At 38.1% G+C, this 20,804-nt stretch overlaps 1 protein-coding gene across 1 annotated transcript; it reads right to left on the bottom strand.

The window, feature by feature from the left end:
• Positions 1 to 19,779, bottom strand: CISD1 (CDGSH iron sulfur domain 1). The gene is made up of 3 exons (XM_045568783.1): positions 19,535 to 19,779; positions 10,581 to 10,786; positions 1 to 410 (listed from the first exon to the last, which is right to left on the bottom strand). Exons 1-3 carry the CDS (start codon positions 19,563 to 19,565, stop codon positions 321 to 323), a joined length of 327 nt encoding a protein of 108 aa, XP_045424739.1. The 5' UTR covers positions 19,566 to 19,779; the 3' UTR covers positions 1 to 320.
• Positions 19,780 to 20,804: the final 1,025 nt, after the last annotated feature.

Below are 20,804 nucleotides of genomic sequence, written 5' to 3'. Positions count from 1 at the left end.
TGATTTTCAGAATAATTTAATACGTTGACTTCAAGATACAACTATATTCTAATGTCGGAATTTTAAGAAACGGATCCTTACAAGACCAAAATAACCCACAGGCCATGAGGTTGATTTTTACATTTTCCTTTTTTTGTTTAAACAAATGTGCACCACAATGTTTCAACAAGTAAGGCAAATGCCATGAATATGAAAGCTCTAGTTTGCAATATACCACATCTAGAACCCGGGGAGGTGAATTAGACAGAAGTGGTAGTCATTCTAATTAAACAATCAGGTAACATCATGACAAGTTGGTTTGCAGCATCAAAACTGTCCACTTAAGTTTCTTTTTTCTTGATGATCAGAGGCCCCACATTGTCTCCAGTCTCCTCGTTGTGTTTTGTGTGAGCCCCATCACAGAATGGGAACTAGGAAGAGAAAGAGAGAATGTAAAATATCTAATCCCCACATCAGTATTATGCTTAGCAGAGTGGAATGTGATGCTTAATTCATATAAAAAAGATTTTTCTTGGCTACATTATATAGGCTTTCTTAAGAGCGTACGTAAAGTATGTAGACTGAATAGGAGGAAGAAATCAACTCACGGATGATACACAGATCGTTAATTGAATTTCACTGCAATATTTGATTATGAATATTGAAAACCTTTTATATACTAGTACATTCTTTTTTTGTTAAGGCAAGCAGGGAAATGAGGCTTCTTGAGGAAAGATAGGATTATAGGGCAAGAGCAAGATAAAGGTTTACAGAGCATGATACATACGTCACAGATGACGACTGGACCCACTGCTGCAGCAAAGGGAGAACCAAAGGAAGGGCCTAATACATTCTTTTTAGTGAACTATGTCCACTGCCTATTTAGTTGTAAGAGTTTAAGTTCATTCATTTAAAATCTTTATATTATTCTGATGTTGATCATCTTTTTGTAGCAATCTTTTCCCCAAGGCTTTTCATTTTGCTTATTTTTTCATACCTTTAATTTCTCCACTTTCGTATGTCAAGTATGCCAATATTTCCCTTTTTAATATCAGTCATGGAGACATCTTTCTTCTAGAGATGTGATAAATATAAATTTCCATTCCTTTTCATGATTTCACATTTTAGATACACATGACATTTTGGTGTCCAGTGGGAGCGAAAGGGCTAAAACCAAATTTCTAACAGTTTCCCAGAGTGTGCTCCAAAGAAGCTGAACCCTGCAAGACATTCTGATTTGGTTTTATTCTGTTTCATAGGTATTTTTTTAAAAAAAGAGGACCGGGTCTTGCTTTGTTGTCTAGGCTGGAGTGCGGTGGCACAATCATAGCTCACTGTAACCTCGAACCCCTGAGCACAGGTGATTCTCCTGCCTCAGCCTCCTGAGCAGCTAGCATGATAGGTGTGTACCACCACACTCGGCTAATTTTTAAATTTTTTGCAGACACAAGGTCTCGCTATGTTGCCCAAGCTGGTCTCAAAGTCCTGGCCTCACAAGATCCTCCTGCCTCAGCCTTCCAAAGCGCTGGGATGACATGCATGAGCCACCATGCACAGAAGCCCTCAAGTCACAACACACATCATCAAGTTAGAGGTCTTGCTGTAAACACACACTATTTTAACCCAGAATTTTCTCAAGCTGATTTAACTATGAACATTTTTTGATATCCATTATCATAGTTTTCTGTAGAGCATACTATGCTGTTCTAAGATCCTGTTGCTTCAGTATTAGAGGTTGTTGCCTCCTATATTATCATACCTTTATTCATAATCTTATCTAAACAAATTATACATATAAAAAGCACCTATTTATAGGTTCTATGTTATCATATTGATCAGCCTACTACACTGGGATGGGTTTAAAATGTTTCAGTATTGGGTAGGGCTAGTTTTCCTTCATTATTCTCTTCTTTGTTAACTTTATTAAACTTTATCACTTTCTTCTTCCAGATAAGCTTGAGAATTTTTTTGGTCACGATTTATTTCTCTGGTAGTTTTCATCCTCAAATCGCATGCATATTCTGATAAGATTATTTCTGCTATATTTTTTTATGGTTATTATAATTAGGTATTTTCATATCTGAATACTCTTGCTATACAAATATCATTGGTTTCTACAAGTATATCCTTTCCTATGGTTAAATGGTTAAAAAAATAAGAATTCAATGTTTTAGATGACTCCTCCGGCTGTTAGAAAGTACATGTCTCAGTAATTTTTTTATTTCTTTCCTTCTACGTTTATACCTTTTATTCCTATTTTATGTTAAAGGACAAGAGGTAGCTAGCAAGCATCTTTGTATTAATCTTGTGTTCTGAATGTACCTGCGCTTGAGAATCTAGAGTTTCACTGTCTAGTATAAGGTACACTGTTGCATTCAAGGAGCCTATTTAGAAGAGTAAAGTAACAGGAGTCTTGGCATTAAGAGTAACAACAATTCCCTTATTACTTACAGTGAAGGCAGATTAACTTTAGATATGTAAAACTTGACAATGATGGTATATAACCTTAAACTTTGCTATCCAGAAGTCTCTATCCTAAGATTAAAATAATATTTGGTTGACATTAAAAGAAATCCAATTTTAATTTTACTATCTGTAAATAATTACAAGAGGCACTAAATTAGCTAAAAGTTATATCAGCATATATTTCCAGATATAAATTCTATCCTAGGGTAGATAGCAATATAAATGTAATATATGTAATGCTTACATTATTTCTTTTTTTAGGCTGATAACATGTACACAGTATATTCATATTAAAAACAAGTCATTGAAGCAATAACATGAACCCAAGTTTTCAGCTTTTTCTTGGCATGAATGAGGAAAGAGGGTATAAAAATCAAACTAAAATGTATCCTACAGCAAAGTACAACATTTCAAAGTGACATATGTTTAATAAACAAACACAGATGCTTTTACAGTTGAGAATAAATGTTTATACGGTAAAAGACTCCATTTTTATAAATAGCACACACAAAATATTTCACTGTATAGTTTTATCCACAGGTTTAATGTACTTCTGAAAAATGAAACACTTCTAAATAAAAAGCCTCAAGTAACTTACTGAAATGGCATATTTAACTTTTATTTCTTTTTTAATCTCATGTTGAAAATATTAGAAAACCAACATTTTCTTATTTTCCTCTATATATAGAATCAAGAACAGGAGAAAAATCCATAGAAAAAACACACAAAGAAAATATTATAAAATACTAAGAAAGTCATACACCTAAAATAAGAATGTATTTTTTCTAATACCCTAGTTCTGACTAAAAGCTGAAATTAGCCTGTTTCTTCATGCTCTCAAAAGCAAACAAAAAATAAACATTTCTTTAAAAAAGTAATGAGTAGTAGATCCTGTTGTTAATAAACTTTCATGTGTTTAGAGTGTATAAAGCTTTCATGACTTTAAACTAGGAAATAATTTTGTTCAGAGACACGTCTTTTAATGGTACTTTTTAATATGTATCATTCAACTCCAGGAATTATTCCCTTAAATCAGAATCCTCTCCCAAACTTTGTGATTATACTTATTCATTAGTGATTTCTTTAAAAAAAAAAATTTTTTTTTCCTAACATTCACTTTTCTGAGAAAATTTCTCATTTTAAGTTAATGAAAAGGCTAAAAACGTTTTTCAACCAATGCCCAAAATGAGTAATTTTGAGAGAGGATTACTAATTTCTTAAGAATACTTTGTATATATTAAATGAAATATATTTATTAATTCACAGTAATCAATAGTAACTACTTGGCATTAAAATTCAAATGATAAATTATGTAACAATATTTATGTTTTTCAGGAAGTGCCTTACTTTATTTTTGACCTTTCTATGAAGGAGGAAGAAAATATGTGGTTGATATCATATATACTTATTTAATAGTATTTGTATTAAATTATAATGTAATGAAACATTAGAATTTTATTAACTCTTTTCTTTAAAAAGAATTTTTTTACATGGGTGAACCTTGATTTTATTTAAAATTTTGAAATTTGTTAAACTGTCAAGCAAAAAGTAAAATTACAAAAAAACAAAAAGGGTACATTTAAATCAGTTGATGTAGTATCAATACTTAATTTGTTCTAAGATGTCAGTGTTTGTTTCTTAACAAATCATGGAGAAAGTTTGTAAATCGAATTGGCTGAATTTCCTATACATACACAAAGTATCTTTTTATGTTTGTTAACCCAATTTGAAAACTACAAATCCCAAATATCTTTATTTTTTTATTTTTATTTATTCTGACACAGGGTATTGCTCTATCACCTGGGTTGGAGTGTTGTGGTGTCATCATAGCTCACTGCAACCTCAAACTCCTGGGCTCAAGCAATCCTTCTGCTTCAGCCTCCTGAGTAGCTGGCACAATAGGTGTGCACCACCATGCCAGGCTAATTCTTTTTATAATTTTGTAGAGACAGGGTCTCCCTATGTTGCTCAGGCTGCCCTCAAACTACTGGAGATTACAGGCATGAGGCACTGCACCTGGCCCCAGACATCTTTAACAGTAGGGAAGAAAGGGTGGGAGAGTGGGAAGAAGAGGCTGGAATAAAGGTTTAGGAGAAAAAAACACTAGAGATTCTGGCTCTCCACCTGGGAAAGCTAGCAATGCTAGCTTTCTTCATCAAAAACACAAGGTTTGTTTCTTTTCTGGCCACACATCTCAAGTTATATCTCTGTCTCGAGGACAATTCAAGATAAAAATAAATAAATGCTCTTCCCAGGCTTATTTCTTCTAACTGAAACAAGTTTTTAAAAGACAATTACCTTCCTTCTCCAAATTTTGTACTTTTAATGAGAGTTTTGATTTTTGTCCCAAGAAAGTTGCCTGGGGCCATTGTGACTCATTACCATAAACTGTCCTTGCTTTGGTTAAGAGGAAAGTAATGAGATCTTTGAGACTTCCCTAGAGAACAACATGACATTTTATATGATTCTTATATACTTACTTTAATAAAATGTAACGTAGTAAAATATGAAAATGTATAAAGCGAAATTAAGATTTTATAAGATTGCCTTTATGTGGATTGGCCAAGGAATAGAACCAACATTCAGAATATTGTTCACATGAAGAAATGGACTCAGTATAATCCACTTCTATTTCTCCCTCAATACCCGCCCCCCTCCCAAAACCAAGAAGCCAGCCACTACCAATAACAAAACAAAAAGTTGCAACTCAAATCCTAAAACTGTATATGGAAGAAAACGATTCTACATTGTATATCAGGTTGCATTTCATTTCCATTTCAATTGAGCTCCTGATGTTAACCGGCAAGGTTTTCCTCTTTCTTATTTCTTAGTCTGCATTGTTTGGCTGTCCCTGCCTCCTAGGTGGCCACCATATGTTTCAGCAGATGATGTAACCTACCTGAGATGGGTGGGAGGGATTGGAATCCAGCAAGACTATGTCCCATACTCTTCCCTCTTACAGCAAAGTTCTTTCATCTTCTTGTTTTGAAAGTAAGACTATCTTCCTTTTTAAGGCTGTGTTTCACATCTGTGCTCCTACTCTCATTTCCTTCCACCCGTCAAGACACCCTTGTCTCAATGATAACCTTTCCCTGCAGTCACTTTAATAACAACTTCTCTACTGACTCCTCTTTCATTCTCACTTCAAATATGGATAGCCCTCTTATGAAATATAGTTGTCCTGCCTTGTATCTGTGGGTTCTGTGTCCATGGATTCAACCAACTGTGGATGGCAAATATTTGAGGGAAGAAAAAATTGTGTCTGTACTGAACATGTACACATTTTTTTCTTTTCTTTCTTTCTTTTTTTTTTTTTTGAGGCAGAGGCCCGCTCTGCCACCCTGGCTAGAGTGCCGTGGTGTCAGCCTAGCTCACAGCAACCTCAAACTCCTGGGCTGGAGCAATCCTTCTGCCTCAGCCTCCCAAGTAGCTAGGACTACAGGGATGCACACCATGCCCAGCTAATTTTTTCTGTATATTTTTAGTTGTCCAGCTAATTTCTTTCTATTTTTTTGTAGAGACAGGGTCTTGCTCTTGCTCAGGCTGGTTTCAAACTCCTGAGCTCAAATGATCCGCCAGCCTCGACCTCCCAGAGTGCTAGGATTACAGGCGTGAACCACTGTGCCCCGCCCACATTTTTCCTTGTCATTATTCTCTAAACAATACAGTATAACAACTATTTATATAGCATTTACACTGTTATTAGGTATTATACTATACCACTTTTTATCAGGGACTTGCGGATCCTCAGATTGTGGTATCTGGGGGAGGTCCTGGAATCAATCCACAGATACGGGGGAAAACTGTACTATGAAATAGGCCAATTTCTAAAACAGCAGAGGACATACCAATCCTGGGAGGAGGAGAAGAGAAATGGGGTTCATTAAAAAAAAAAAAAAAAGTAATTTCTGCATATTACTAAGAGATCTGATTCATTAGGTTTGGGAAACCTGCTCAAAGTGTTAAAGACACACAACAGGCTACTCGTGATTACACTTTATGAGGAAAAAATTATTGAATGTAAACTCAATATAGCCACTCAAAGGTATTAATTACAAGTCTGTGAATTGGCATATAAGTGTGTGACTTGGCACCTGTGTGATAACATTAGGAACCTCAAGAATGTGGGGAGTTTCCAAAGGTGTGTAAAGAATAACAACACTCCTTAACTTGAATAATACTCAAAATGAACTCTAATTGATTCATGCAGGAATAATAAATGCCCCAAATTCAGTGAAAATTCAGAATGGGCCAATCCTAGATGCAAAGATGATCACTAAATGGCATAAAACATAAGGAAAAAAAAGACATTGAAAAAATATTGATAAAATGACTGGTCTGGCATTCCTTCTCTTAAAATCTACCTACAGGAAGTGGCAGTCCCTAGTCTAACCACTTAGAAATGCTAAATTGTTAAAAGGAAGGAATAATCCTAGAATGTTTTGTTGAATTAGAAAGTCTAATAAATATTTAAACCATTAGCCTGTGTCCATTTGTGATTCTTCCTGAAATACTTGAAATCTTAGTTCATTAAAGTCCTTGTTTACTTTATTAGACTCTTTATCCTCTGGGAAGACACGATCAAAGCAAACAACCTTTACTAGATCTCAAAGCTAAACTTTAGTGGTCACTTTATTTAGCAGTTACCTTATTTCTTTCCATCCACTGTTACATTTACTGACAATCTGACATACATTCAGACTTAGGGCATTTCTTTATCAGTTAATTCACACTTCAACCCATTTGGACACCACTTCTAATTACTCTGTTGAAATGACACCAAAAGGACAATTGCATAATCTAACAGTCTTACTATAATAGTCTATTTACCTGGTTGTCTTTGCACAGGCCAGTGTTCAGTACTTAATTTTCGAAACTGCTCCCTTTTCCAGTTGGAAGCCATATTTTTAGTTTTATTCTAATCTCTCTGGACCTCTTAAATGGCTCTTGTTCCTCTTTCCAAATGCAGAACATGCTCCCAGACTTCATACTTAGCCCTTGATTTTTATCTGTATCAAGGATCAGTTGCATTCCTACACTTGACTCATCAGTTTTGCTGATCGCTATCTCCAACCCTGATGTCTCAGCTTTACTACCACATTTCAGCTCATCTGCTGAACATTTCCATTCAACTGTCACCTCAAATCCACTCTTTGAAAACTGAACTCCTTATCACTGTCCTGGAAAATTAGCTTTCACCCTGAATTCCTTATTTCTCTTAATGGCACCATCCTCTTCTAATTCTATATGCTTAGATCCTTCAATGAGCTTTACTTTTTCTCCCTCAGTCTTCTACGTAAAAGTCAATTCATTTTTGGCTGATCCTTCCCTCAAAATGTTTCATACATTTGCTCATTTGTCTCCATTTCCACAGCTAGCACCCTGGTATAAGTAGCACAACTCTTTGTCTCAACTCCTGCCAAGGAGCTCTCTCATGTCTGGAGACACAAACTCCTCACACTGGCCCTTGAGATCCTCCTCAATTTAAGACTTATTCCTAGGGGGAAGGCAGTGCAAGGACCGGACTAGATTCTTCATCCATCTCACCTTTGCTTATGAGTACTTTCTTCCAGATTTTGAGAAAGAGTCCCCAGCTCTTGCAGTTTATTCCAATGCCACCATTTTTTCTCGAAGCAAAGTCTAAGACTATGCTTTCCCCAAAAAATTCTAGCCCACAGTGTTATCCCTTCCATTTATTTAGAGCACTTTTAATACATCTATACACATCTATAACACTGGATGTTTTACAATTCAACTTTTCTCATGTATTCATATGTAACAGACAGTGAATTTAAGATCACTGACTAAAGAACTCTTACAACTCCAACTTAGAAATCCCACAATGTCTAGATGCATTACTTCCTGTGTTTCAATAACCAACAAGAGAATGGAGCCTATTACAGGCATACTTTTAAAAAAACAAACCTGGACCAGTCTATGGCACATTACTGACAGTTTATTTTCTAGCAACCCTGCTAGTACTTACTAACAATCCTATATTCCAAATGAACAGTGCTTTTTAAAGGTACAATTCGTTGTAATGGGCCTATTAATTTTTAGCTCATATTACATATATTCATCAAAGAGTTTCTGGATACAATGGCATAATATAAGCACTAAATCACTGGATTGTACATCAATCATATTAGGAGAAAGAAGTTAGTGAAATATGCTTGTATAGGTTGAGTATGTCTTGTATGAAATGCTTGGGACCAGAAGTATTTCAGATTTTTTCAGATTTTCAAATATTTGCATATACGTAATGAGATATCTGGGAATGGGACCTAAGTCTAAATACAAAATTTATATTTCATATATACCTTATACACATAGCCTGAGGTAATTTTATACAATATTTTTAATAATTTTGTGCATGAAACAAAATTTGTTTACATTGAACCATCACAAAACAAAGGTGTCACCCATTTCAGCCACCCATGTGGACAATCTACGGTTGTTTGGCATCACCATCATTCCTAACTCTGAATTTATATGCTACCAATAAATAATCATTTTCTTACACTTATTCACACATAAGTACTTATGTGTAAAATATATGACATATCATTAATCTAGTGAAAAAACGTGTTCAGAGTAACTAAGCAGCATGGTAGCATCACCAGAATACCTCTATTAGCTGTTAAATAGCAGCAGCTTAAGGGGACTGAGGGCATCTTTTCTCCCTTTGGGATGTTGAATTAACTGTGTGTTATGCACCTGTGCTTTGCCTTTGACTCACGACCTGCCACACAAGGTTAGGTATGAAATTTTCCACTTGTGGCATGTCAGGTCAGTGCTTAAAAAGTTTTGGATTTTGGGCTGGGCATGGTGCCTCACACCTGTAATCCTAGCATGTTGGGAGGCTGAGGTGGGAGGATCGCTTGAGGCCAGGAGTTTGACATCAGCCTGGGCAACATACTGAGACTCTGTCTCTACAAAAAACTAAACAACAACAACAAAAAACTAGCTAGAAGCAGTGGTGTGTATCCTAGTTACCCAGGAGCCTGAGGTGAGAGGATCCCTTGAGCCCAGGAGTTTGAGATTGCAGTGAGCTATGATCACACCACTATACATCAGCCTGGGTGACAGAGTGAGACCCTGCCTCTAAAACATAAAAATAAAAAAAAAAAGAAAAGAAAGAAAGAAAAAAGTTTCAGATTTTGACGCATTTCAGATTTTGAATTTTCAGATTAGGGATGCCCAAAGTGTAGGTAGTATTTGGTTTCTTCCATATTTGTTACACGTGATTCACGAAAATGGCCTTCCACTGTAGGAAGAGGTCCTCAATATAATGTGCTTTCAGAAATAGATACATCACTTTATTTATTTTTGGGGGCCTTTTATTATTTTTTTTGTGAAATCCATTTTGTTTGAATGCTAATAACCACAGTATATATAGTGTTTACACCATATTTCTCACAATACACCAGAAATCTTGAAGTTATTCATTGCACAGATTCTTTTGAGATAAGCTTAGGAGGGGATTTTACCGTCTTTGGGTCACTGGCTGTCATCATGTGTAAAACTTGCAGGTATCATAGATGACACTTCCAGAAGGAACTTGATAAAATGCAATTCTCATCAAAGACAATGATTTTTAAGAATTCTAAGTTGTTAAATATTTAACTATAGGGGTTGCACCTGAAAGGCAGCTTAGAGTGTTTATTTACCAGATAAAAAGTTTCAGGGTAATTTAAGAAAAGATTTCTTTTGAAATTTTTAAAACTTGTCCTAGTATCCAAATTTGAAAACTCAAATAAAAAAAAAATTACTTCTTTTGTTTCTCTTTGCAATTAGGCTACACACTCCATTTTCTGGGATAGTAGAACCTAAGAGCCACCTGGAGAGGAAATCCTAAGAGTAAATTAAAGGGACTTTTCTCCTTTCTTGGGCCAAGAATATGGTTAAATTTACCCAAACTCAAGGAGGATACAATGTAATTTTACTATAAAGTGGTTATATATTTTAGTAAATATATTCCGTAAGGGTACATGGAAAACAAAGAAGAAAAGGATCCATTAAAAAAGAAAGAAGAAAAAGGAGTATCATAATGACATCTGGTGATAAAAGTTTGACAGAATGGTTTAAAAAGAAATGTGAAAAATAGCATTGTATGAAGGAATTCTTTTCCTCACCTTTTTGGATCTCCAACAACGGCAGTACACAGCTTTGTCTCCCAAATCCTCCATGTCAAAAGCATGTACTACCTTGGGGTTGTCTTTCTGGATGTGAAGGTTTACCATTGCTTTATTGCGATGATCTTTAACATAGAATCTTTTGTAAGCTAGATAACCGATTGCAGCTGTTCCAGCAGCAATGGTAACTGCTGCGATCCATTCAACTAGAGCAGGGAAGGAAAACAGGAATAATTATCAAAACCAAAAGATATACTAATACTCTAACATGAATATTCAGAAAATCTAGTTTTTGAGCACTAAGCATTCCAACACTTCAAGGATTTTAATGTTAGTAAAATGACCGGAACACACTGGTATAATAGTCCTTTGTTAAGACTGCCCCAGCCTTTACTGAGGCAATTGTATATTTTCTATTTAGTGATGACAGATAAATTAAGATCTAAGAGGGAAACTAAAAAATTATTCCATAGCTGGAGGAAAAAAAATAAAGCTCACTAATCTTTTTAAAAGTGTTTATAGAGATTTTAAATAGCATGTGAGCCTGCAGGTACCTAGTGCTTAAAAAAAATACACACACCTGAAACATGAAAATTCAGATTATAAACAAGACAAAAAAATTGGCAGGTGATTATGTTAACAAAATGACTCATCACAGTCCTTTTACATACAAGGTCCTTTAGTAATTTTTAAGTGATTTAATTTACTAAAACTTAATTACTGCATAAAGCTACAAGAGAACTGGCATCCAAAGAAAAAAAATAAAAAAGGATACAAGGCTGGGCGCGGTGGCTCACGCCTGTAATCCTAGCTCTGGGAGGCCGAGGCGGGTGGATCGCTCGAGGTCAGGAGTTCGAGACCAGCCTGAGCAAGAGTGAGACCCCATCTCTACTAAAAATAGAAAGAAATTATCTGGCCAACTAAAAAAATATATATATATACAAAAAAATTAGCCGGGCATGGTGGCTCATGCCTGTAGTCCCAGCTACTCGGGAGGCTGAGGCAGTAGGATCGCTTAAGCCCAGGAGTCTGAGGTTGCTGTGAGCTAGGCTGATGCCACGGCACTCACTCTAGCCTGGGCAGCAAAGTGAGACTCTGTCTCAAAAAAAAAAAAAAAAAAAAAAGGATACATAAGAGAAACCACCCTTAATGTTAAACATTCAAAGGGATATATACCTAGCAGGATTCTAGGTTTCAAAGTCATTCAAAAGTCTGTTTTTTAAAATTTCAAAGTGCCTTCTCATTAAAACAAAAACCAGAATGTACTAATTTCATATTTCATAAACATGGTTAATATAATTACAGCTACATTCTCATTTAATAAATTCTAAATTTATTTGAATTCCCTACATATTTCATTTTAAATCTATTAGATCATTAAATATGAAATGTCCGATTTCAAATCAAAAGTGTAGTTTATTATCTCAAACAAGAAGCAGTACAATTAGTCAAAGTATGCGCCTGAACTATTGACACGGTTTTGGCATCTCAACAGTAGCTTATTTACGCCAGGAGTGAAGAAGCCTGGAAAGCCGGCAGTGAAATCTCAAAAGGTGTTTTCTACAGCTTGTTGAGAATTGAATACTTTTCCTTGCAAGAAGTGGTACAAAGCCTGGAAGAAGTGGTGGTCAGTTGTGCAAGGTCTGCTGAATACAGTGGATGACAGAGAGTTTCCAAGTTCAGCCTCTGTAGTTTGAGCAGCATTGTGTGTGCCACATGAGGTCGAGCATTGTCTTGCAAGAAGACTGGCCTGTTTCTATTGACCAATCTCAGCTGCATAATCGCAGGCACCATCATTTCGTCCAGTTGGTTGCAGTAGACATCTGCTGTAATCAAATGACCAGGTTTCATGAAGCTGGTAGTGGATGATACCAGCGCTGGACCACCAGACACCATTAGGTTTTTTTGATTAATATTCAGTTTTGGACTGTGTTTTGGCACTTCATCTTTATCCAAACACTGTGCTGAATGCTTGAGATTGTCAAAAAGAATCCATTTTTCATCACATGTAACAATACAGTGTAGAAATGGTTCCCCTTTATGTCATGACAACAAAGAAAGGCGAGCTTCAAAACGGATTTCTCTTCTGCCATTCATTTAATTCACATGGTACTCATCTATCCAACTTCTGTACCTTGCTGATTTGTTTCCAATGGTCCAATATTGTTGGAATAGTAACGTCAAACCTTGCTAATTCACACATAGGTTGAGATGGATTCGCTTCCACTACAGCTTTCAGCTCATCATTATCCACCTTGGTCTCAGGTGGCCCACATGGCTCATTTTCAAGATTAAGATCTCCAGAACAGAACTTCTCAAACCATCGACGTATTAACTGTGCATTCATTAGCCACATACTTCCCAAACACTTCACTGATATTTCGAGCTGTCCGCACTGTATTGGTTCCACAACAGAACTTATATTTGAAAATAACACAATTTTTTGACTTTTCCATGGTTTCACAAAAATTGCTCTTAAAAAAATGTGAAAGAGTTTCAAAACATGTTTGAAAGACTGAGGATGTACCTTCACAATAGAAATAAAACAAGAAGTGTCAAAGTGAAACGTCAGAGATATCAACTGTCAAACTTAGTAGGAAATTGGACATTATTTCATACTTAATAACCTAATAATGACATTATTCTCCTTTCTAATAATAAAAAAAATTTGACTAACAAGCCATCTATTCCTTTTGTGTAGCTTTTTAAGGAGTCCTTGGAAACCCAAGTGTTTAACTACTACCCCAGCTCCAGGCAATGTTGGAGAGAAGCAAGTTCAGCATAATCTGGTTAGCCTCAGCCTCAGAGGAGAGTTGTGTATTCCCAGCATGGAGTGGGCTGTAGGAAGAAGTTGAACAGGGGTCAGGATAAACACACTGGACTGCTTCCCAGCACTTCCTGAGTCAGATCTTCAGTGTTTGAAATAAGTTCCCAGACTATCAAATAAAGCCCTAGAGATAAGTATGGCAAAAAACCCCCAACAAAAAAACAAAAAAACCCCAAACAAACAAATCCCCCCCACATTCCAAAGCCAAATAAAAACACATAATGAATAATTTACTATATGGCTTATTTACACTACTGAGTCAAATTTCTTATTTTCACTAATGTGATCAATCACCATATCTAATAGTGCCTTACATAAAATTAGAGCTCATTTTCACAAAACTCTAATGGAAAGGAATAACAATTCTCACATTTAGATTCTTTTATCTTGGTCTACTCTTCTAGTTTAACAGTTCAGATTTTGTCAAATGTTTCTAATTAACATGTTCCTTGGATTCTATTTTCAACTACAGTAGTATTTTTCTTTACAAAGTAATTTAGATTGTTTTCCTTCTCACAGCATTTCCATTCCTCCTTGCTATAATCCCCTAAAATAAACATTAACATTTTTGTCCTTTCCAGGTGCTGCATGACTGGGAAAAAAAGTTAATAAGTCATTTGATAGCTTCAAACCTTTGACCTCAACAGAGGATGTTTTTTAAGCAGATACTCATTCTGTGTAGATTTGTCTTGAATTTTAGTGCTGCTTCATGGTACTATCCTGTGCTGATTCCAAGCAGTGCTACAACTTTGCTGTGATTTCTAGCTAGATTCATATCTTCCTTTCTGAGGCATTATTTATCATGGATCTTTCTTGAGAAAATATTCTCTACATCAGGAGCTACAGCAATCCTCTTCTTAGCTAATGGAAAGCCACTCTGAATAGCTAATATACCTATCACAAAACAGGCTAAAAACATTGCTTCTATAGTATATGCTCAATGCTCAATAATGTTTGCTGAATGTAGTCTTTAGTAAAAACTTAAAAGAGGGCAATATCCCAAAAGACTAAAATACCAACTCCCTAAATGTTGTTGATTTTAGTCACACTTTACTTTTTAGGTGAATTATGAAGTACTCTCTAACATATATGCTTGAATGGTGCCTATCTATTGCAAAAAGTTCTGAGATCCAAAGAACAACCACATTGGGTAGTATTAATTTGTTTCAAGATATAAAAAGAGAGCCCTATAGAAATTTCTATCTGAAACTCATGAAAGGTCAAAAGAAATCTCTCCTAGCCATTAAAACATTCTTCTATTCTCTTTTCTCAAATTACCAACTGCATCCATATGGTGACATTTAAAAAAAAAAAAAAAAACTTACGTCCCTTGGGATTTTCTGATGGTGGAAGAAATGACAGAATAACTGACATGGAAAAGAGGCAACACCAAAGGCATCACTGAAAGAAATGGGAACTGACCAAGGGCAGCTGCCCCATGGGGAATCAAAACATGGACTGTTTGACCCTACCCCCTGGCAAGGGTCACTTACAACCCTACATAAATGCCACGGTACCATATGTGTGCTAGAAAAATAGCTTTGTATTTGCTCCAAGGTCTTAAGAATTTCCATTTCTTTTTTTTTCCCTTTCCCAAATTCTAATTCTCTAATCTCATTAGGGACAAATGCAAGAGTTCCCAGAAATAAGAAAAATGTTGCTATTTTATCACTTCATGACTGCAGCCTGAATCAGTCTTTTCTGGCAAAAAGCTGTGAATGCCACTGGCAACTCTAGGGGAAAAAGAGGAACTATACAGAAAGAAAAATGATGACAGATTCAAAAGTCAACAATTAAGATAGACAAAGAACTGAAAACCTAAGAAACGAAACAAGTGAAAATGAAAAAACCCAAGTAACATTCAGTCCTTGATAGGGTATATGCCTATTAAGAATAGTCACAATCTCAGATGCAACAGGAGACTTTACCAAGGCCCAATTTTTAAAGATATTTCAGCTGCCACCTTTCAGATACTGATTCAGAACTGGGGCCCCCAAAAATCCCTCTTATGGTTTATCCTCACTTTCCTTTCCCAGACAGTTATTCCTGCAGTTAGGTCAAATCCCACCCTACCAGACCTTGGTTAACAATGCTTTCTATCTATACAAACACCATTATTTAAAGACCAAAAATACAGAGAAAAGGTGACATTTCTAAATAACCCCCCACTTTGTACTCTTCCCTTGGTCTTCTATTGTATAATCTTTGGTTTTCTCTCTTAAATAATTAATCAGAGATAGAGAAAACATGGACTTGTTCCCAAACCACACAGCCTTGTTCATAACCTAATCCTTGGCCTTTCTTTACCATGGGATTATCTTGCTTTCATTCAGAAACCTCACTCTACTTCTTTTCCCTTAGCACCTTTTCTGCCCCAAACTGCCCTCTCCTGCCCACTATCAACTGCCACAGAATCAGAATGTTCCTCCTCTTCCATCAGGAGAGGGGGAGGGGAGCTGTGTTTAAACCCTTCCCTGCTTTAGCTCTCCCACAGGCTGGTAGGCTGTGCCTAGTAATGTTGTTTTTCCTCAAGGCCAGGCACACAGGTGGTATTCAATGTTATTGTTCATATGTATTCCATGTTACTTGAGTAAAAGGAAATAATGGATGACTAATTTGAATTTGCAATGCCATCTATCCACCTTACCATTGTATGGCTCTTACACCAAATGACTTAAATTAACTTTGCCCTCTTCTTAACCTATTGTACCCAAGAGTGCAAAATTTACTTCCTGAGAAGCTAGAAGACACAAGAAATGGACTCTGAGTTTCCCTTCACCCTACCTCCTACCCCTGTCACACACACACACACACAAGAAAAGAAAAGAAGAAAGAAAAGAAAGAAAGAAAGAGAGGAAGGAAGGAAGGAAGGAAGGAAGGAAGGAAGGAAGGAGGGAGGGAGGGAGGAAGGAAGGAAGGAAGGAAGGAAATGGATTCTCCCCAAAAGCCTCCAGATGAAAATGAAGCATGGCCCTGCTGACACCTTGGTTTTGACCCAGTGATACTAATTTCAGACTTCTGGCCACCAGTAGTATGAGGAAATAAATTTGTTGTTTTATGCCACAAAACAAAACTTTTATTATGGAACATTTCAGGCATATTCGGGGAATACTATAATGAACCCCCATTTAACCTAACCTAGCTCCAAGAAGCATCAACTGATAGCCAATCTTGTTTCATTAGCTCCAAATCCCACACCCCTCATTATTTATTATTGTTTACAACCTATAGGAGTTATTTATTCTCAGCATGATCCACACATTCCTTCTCAGACAAAAATCCTTAGTTACTTTTAATGATTCAATGAATTTAGTGAACCAAAACAATATTTTAACATGTTGAGGTTAAGTGAGCTAGAAATTTATGAATTAGTTTCAATAAAATGCACGAGGATATAAAAGTCAATAAGAAATTTTTGAAATGTCATTTTGGTTACAGGCATTGTAATGATAAGGGTTTGGGATGGATAACAAAGCATAAGGTGGACAGACAAATCCCCATTTTGTAACAAAGTATAAAAAAAGTGATTTGAGGGAAGGCAGGTTAAGGAAGACCTTTTCAAGTATTTGGGTTAGTTGGTTTCTTAAGATGGGGTTATGAGTGACTTTAGGTTGAAGAGAAGAAAACCCTTACGAGAGGCTAAAGATTTAAGAGCATCAGGCATCAGTGAGGTAAAAGTTTAAGGAAGCAGAAGAAAAGGGTATCTGGAGTATCTGGAGGACAGGGAGAGAGAATGGTCTCAGAGTTAATAATCTCTTCCTTTCAAACAGAAGGGAAGGAGGTAAGGATGACAGTAGAGTCAATGAGTTTTGGAGGCAGCAAGGAGCAGGCTATGTTCAGAAAGGTCTACTGGGCAGGAGGAGGAATCATAAAAGACTGTGCAAGGTGGGCAGTGAAGGGCATTTAATGCTGGAAACTGTAATAAACTAATGGTCACATGGACCGTACTGGTATCAAGAGCCATCTCACCAGCCCTAATCTTTGATATGATTTCAATTCCAATCATTCATTCTCAATGTCTCTCCCTGATTCTAGTCCTGGCCTGATCCCCATTAAGTTTCATTTATTTATAATCCACCCATTACTTTTCTTCTGAATATAAATAAGAATTCTGCATGCATATACACATTCTTTTATTTTTCACCTAGTGTCTACCATTGTGACATACCATTCTAAGCCATTTACAATTAGGAATTCATTTAACTGAGAAGAGACATGATCATCTTCCCCCAAATTAAAAGATCTAAATTGATTTTCAACCCGTAACAACGAATAAGATTCGGTTTAAAAATTGAGAGTAGAATCAAATTTTTATGAGATCTAAACATTTATAGGTAGGTTCCCAAGACATTCTCTAAGACATTCCCAGGACACTCCCTACCTCACCTACCACTATGTTTGAGGGGGAAAGTGCAGGTAGAAGAGATTTACAATGGCTTTGGCCCTCTGCCTACAGTCCTCACAACCACCTTTATGTTTTTCAGTCAAATATAGTCACTCCTCATAACAAAGTTGAATACTTCAAGTTGAAGCTAATAATCTGCTTCACTATGCAATTTCCTATCCCTTAGACAATGGTAAACTAATGGGAAAGTTGCCTTTGAAGTTCCCTGTGGTTAGACTTAAAAAGCAAAAAACTTGTCCTGATTGCAAAAAAGATTCATCTGCAGCTTGTGATAAGTTCTAGGCGGTCACCGACTTCACATTTCAATAGTACGCTACCTAAATAGAATTCAGTGCTCATGTATACAAAAAACCCTCACATTTTTGACAAACACACATTTTGGCATCTTTTGGCCCACCTGAAACATGTGCAGTTTTCCTGTAAAATTAAAAACTGTCAGCGGCAAAAGTCACATGAACATCTCATTTCACACAGTTGTCTTAATCCCAACAAAATGTTTTTTTAAACAAAAACACAAAAATCACTATTAATAATTTAAATGCACCAAGAAGCCACTACTTAAAGGAGTCTCAAGATGAGTACCCTTAGAAATAATTTTTGCAAATAATCACATCTTTATCACTAGTAACTCAGAAATGTCATAGATTATCACCCTTATTCTGCCAGGTAAATTTTATTAACAGAAATGGAACTTTCCAATTTATGGAATCTACCTATTAGAAAATTAGGGTTCAAGTTATCAGGGACTTTTTACAGGCCTGGCACTATAGATGCTCAATATTTACTGAATGAATCAACGGGGCTATTTTAACTTCTAGACAATCTCTTTACCTTTACTCAACTACAGTTACAGGTAACCAAACCTTGGGGAGTGGCGTTTTATACCTGGGCAGAGAGATCACGTATATCCTGTTGCTGGTTACACAGTGTTATATTAATGATTATAACATCACCAAGAATTGCTATAAAGGTAAACTCCACGCCAAACGACTTCTATAAATTCTGTTAATTTTTATTGGACTTTCTGCGAAGTACTGTTTGCGAATACCAGGTACTAGCACAAGGGAAGCATGGCTGAGAAAGCCGAAGGCTCAAGAAACTCGGTTCTCAATCCTCTACCCTGGACTACCGCCCCCGAGCACCAGATGCCAGGGGCATAATAAAAAATTGGGAAAACTGAAGACCTCGGATTGGGTTTTTTCCCCTTAAAAAAAATCTGCAAAACTAAGATGTGATTAGTCATGCATCGCTTCAGGATTGCAGGAAACCGACGTTCTGGCTCCACGCCGATTTAAACGTGAGAAGGGAGAGAACCTGTTTTCCACTCTCCCATCCTTTCCTCCCCCTGCCGCGCCGCCCCGCCCCCGGCCTCGTGAATTAAGGATATAGAAGCATCTTAGGAGAGAACAAGAAAAGCAAGCAGCAGGGTCATTAGGTTTTAGGATTTGGCTAGTTAGGGGAAACCGTGGGCCAGAGATGGGTATATGCCTGCACGGCCCCACGCCACTTATGCCTGCTGACACCATCAATCCGTACCCTGACCTCGCTCCCTTTCCCAGTCCCGCCCAGAGCCCGCAGCTGGGCCGAGCGCTTGCCCTTCTGCATCCCAAGGTTACAGGACCGGAGGGCGCGTAGCGCCGCGCCAACAACCCAGAGGAGCTGCGGGGCGCTGCAACCCGTGCGCAGGCCGCTAGGCTCACTCGCCCTCGGGCCCCACTTCACCTCGTATGCTGGAACTGGAGGTCAGACTCATGGCGCCGTCGCTTACAAGGCGTGTGCACAGGACACTGGGCACAAACCGACTCGCGCGGACAGCGGGAGCCAAAGTGCGAGAGGCGTCCTAAAGGCACCGACACCAGGCTACTACCGCGCAGGCGCCGCGGCGGGCCGTAAGCACGTGTGTGTGAGATCGCCCCGAGTTAATTCTGAGCATGCGTGGAGCTGTGTCCTGGGCCTTAAGGAAGTCGAGTCCGGATTTTGACAGCAGCAGCGGGTGGGGGGAGGAAGATTTGGAGAGGAAGCAACTGAGTTTGCGCAACCCTGAGGCTGGGGGGGGGGGGGGGGGGGCCGGGAATGGGGAATCCAGGCCAGATTTTATGTCTCTTCCAGGTGCGTGCGTTTCTGGGGGCAGAGGGCAGGTGCTAGTAATACACTTACCTTAATCAGATATGAAATATTTTAAGCCAAATTTTCTCGCTCAGTTCTTGTTTGATTTCACCTGCAAGGCCAGGTCCAGTTTTCATATAAAATGCCAGTGACAGACAGGCAGCAATCAATGATCGAGTCCTACTCCAGAACCTCCCGTAGCTTCTGGTGTGCATCCATCCCTTTCTTCTGCCTTTCACCTTGCTAGTCGTCCACTCAGGGCCTTGGAACCTGCGCTATCTAAAGGTCGAGTGGGGAGAGAAGAAAACCTGCTCATTATTTTTTTTAAAAAAAAATTGTTCGCTTTAAAAAACAGAATTAGGATTATTCTCTTTCTCAGCCTGAAATTAGCGTGGGTTCCAAAGTTTTTTTTATAAGAGCGGCTTAGGGGCAGCAGTTTGGTAGGGGCGCTTGGATTAACTTGAAGGGTGTTCTGAAGGTTCGTCTTCTAACCAGCTGCCTGTTTTTATTTCTACGGCTTTTGTGCGGGGTGGGAGGTGACTGCAGTCAAGGGTGCACCGCTGCTGCCTGCCGAGCGTCCTAATACCTGTCTGCCGCTCACACTCAGGAGCCCCTGGAGTCTTTGATCCCCGGCGCGCGCAGGAACGCGCGTTGAATGAATGAAGGCACAGCAGCCGGGCAGCATCGTAACGCCAGCCCGGGTCGGGGTGAGGAGGCCTGCGAGTGCGCTCGCCGCGTCCACGTCGCGGTCCGCAGGCCCCAGCCGCGCCGCGCGCCCGCCCCGCCGCGGGGGTCCCGTCGGGCGGTCTCTGGGCATGCTCAGTAGCGGCGGCGGCCACGGGTCGCGCAGTCGGAAGCTAGCGGCGGCGGCGGCTGTGCTGGCGGC

The sequence above is a fragment of the Lemur catta genome, chromosome 14 (assembly GCF_020740605.2).
Source record: "Lemur catta isolate mLemCat1 chromosome 14, mLemCat1.pri, whole genome shotgun sequence".
NCBI lineage: Eukaryota > Metazoa > Chordata > Mammalia > Primates > Lemuridae > Lemur > Lemur catta.
The sequence above is the reverse complement of the archived record's forward strand: the minus strand, read 5'-3'. Positions and strand labels throughout refer to the sequence as shown.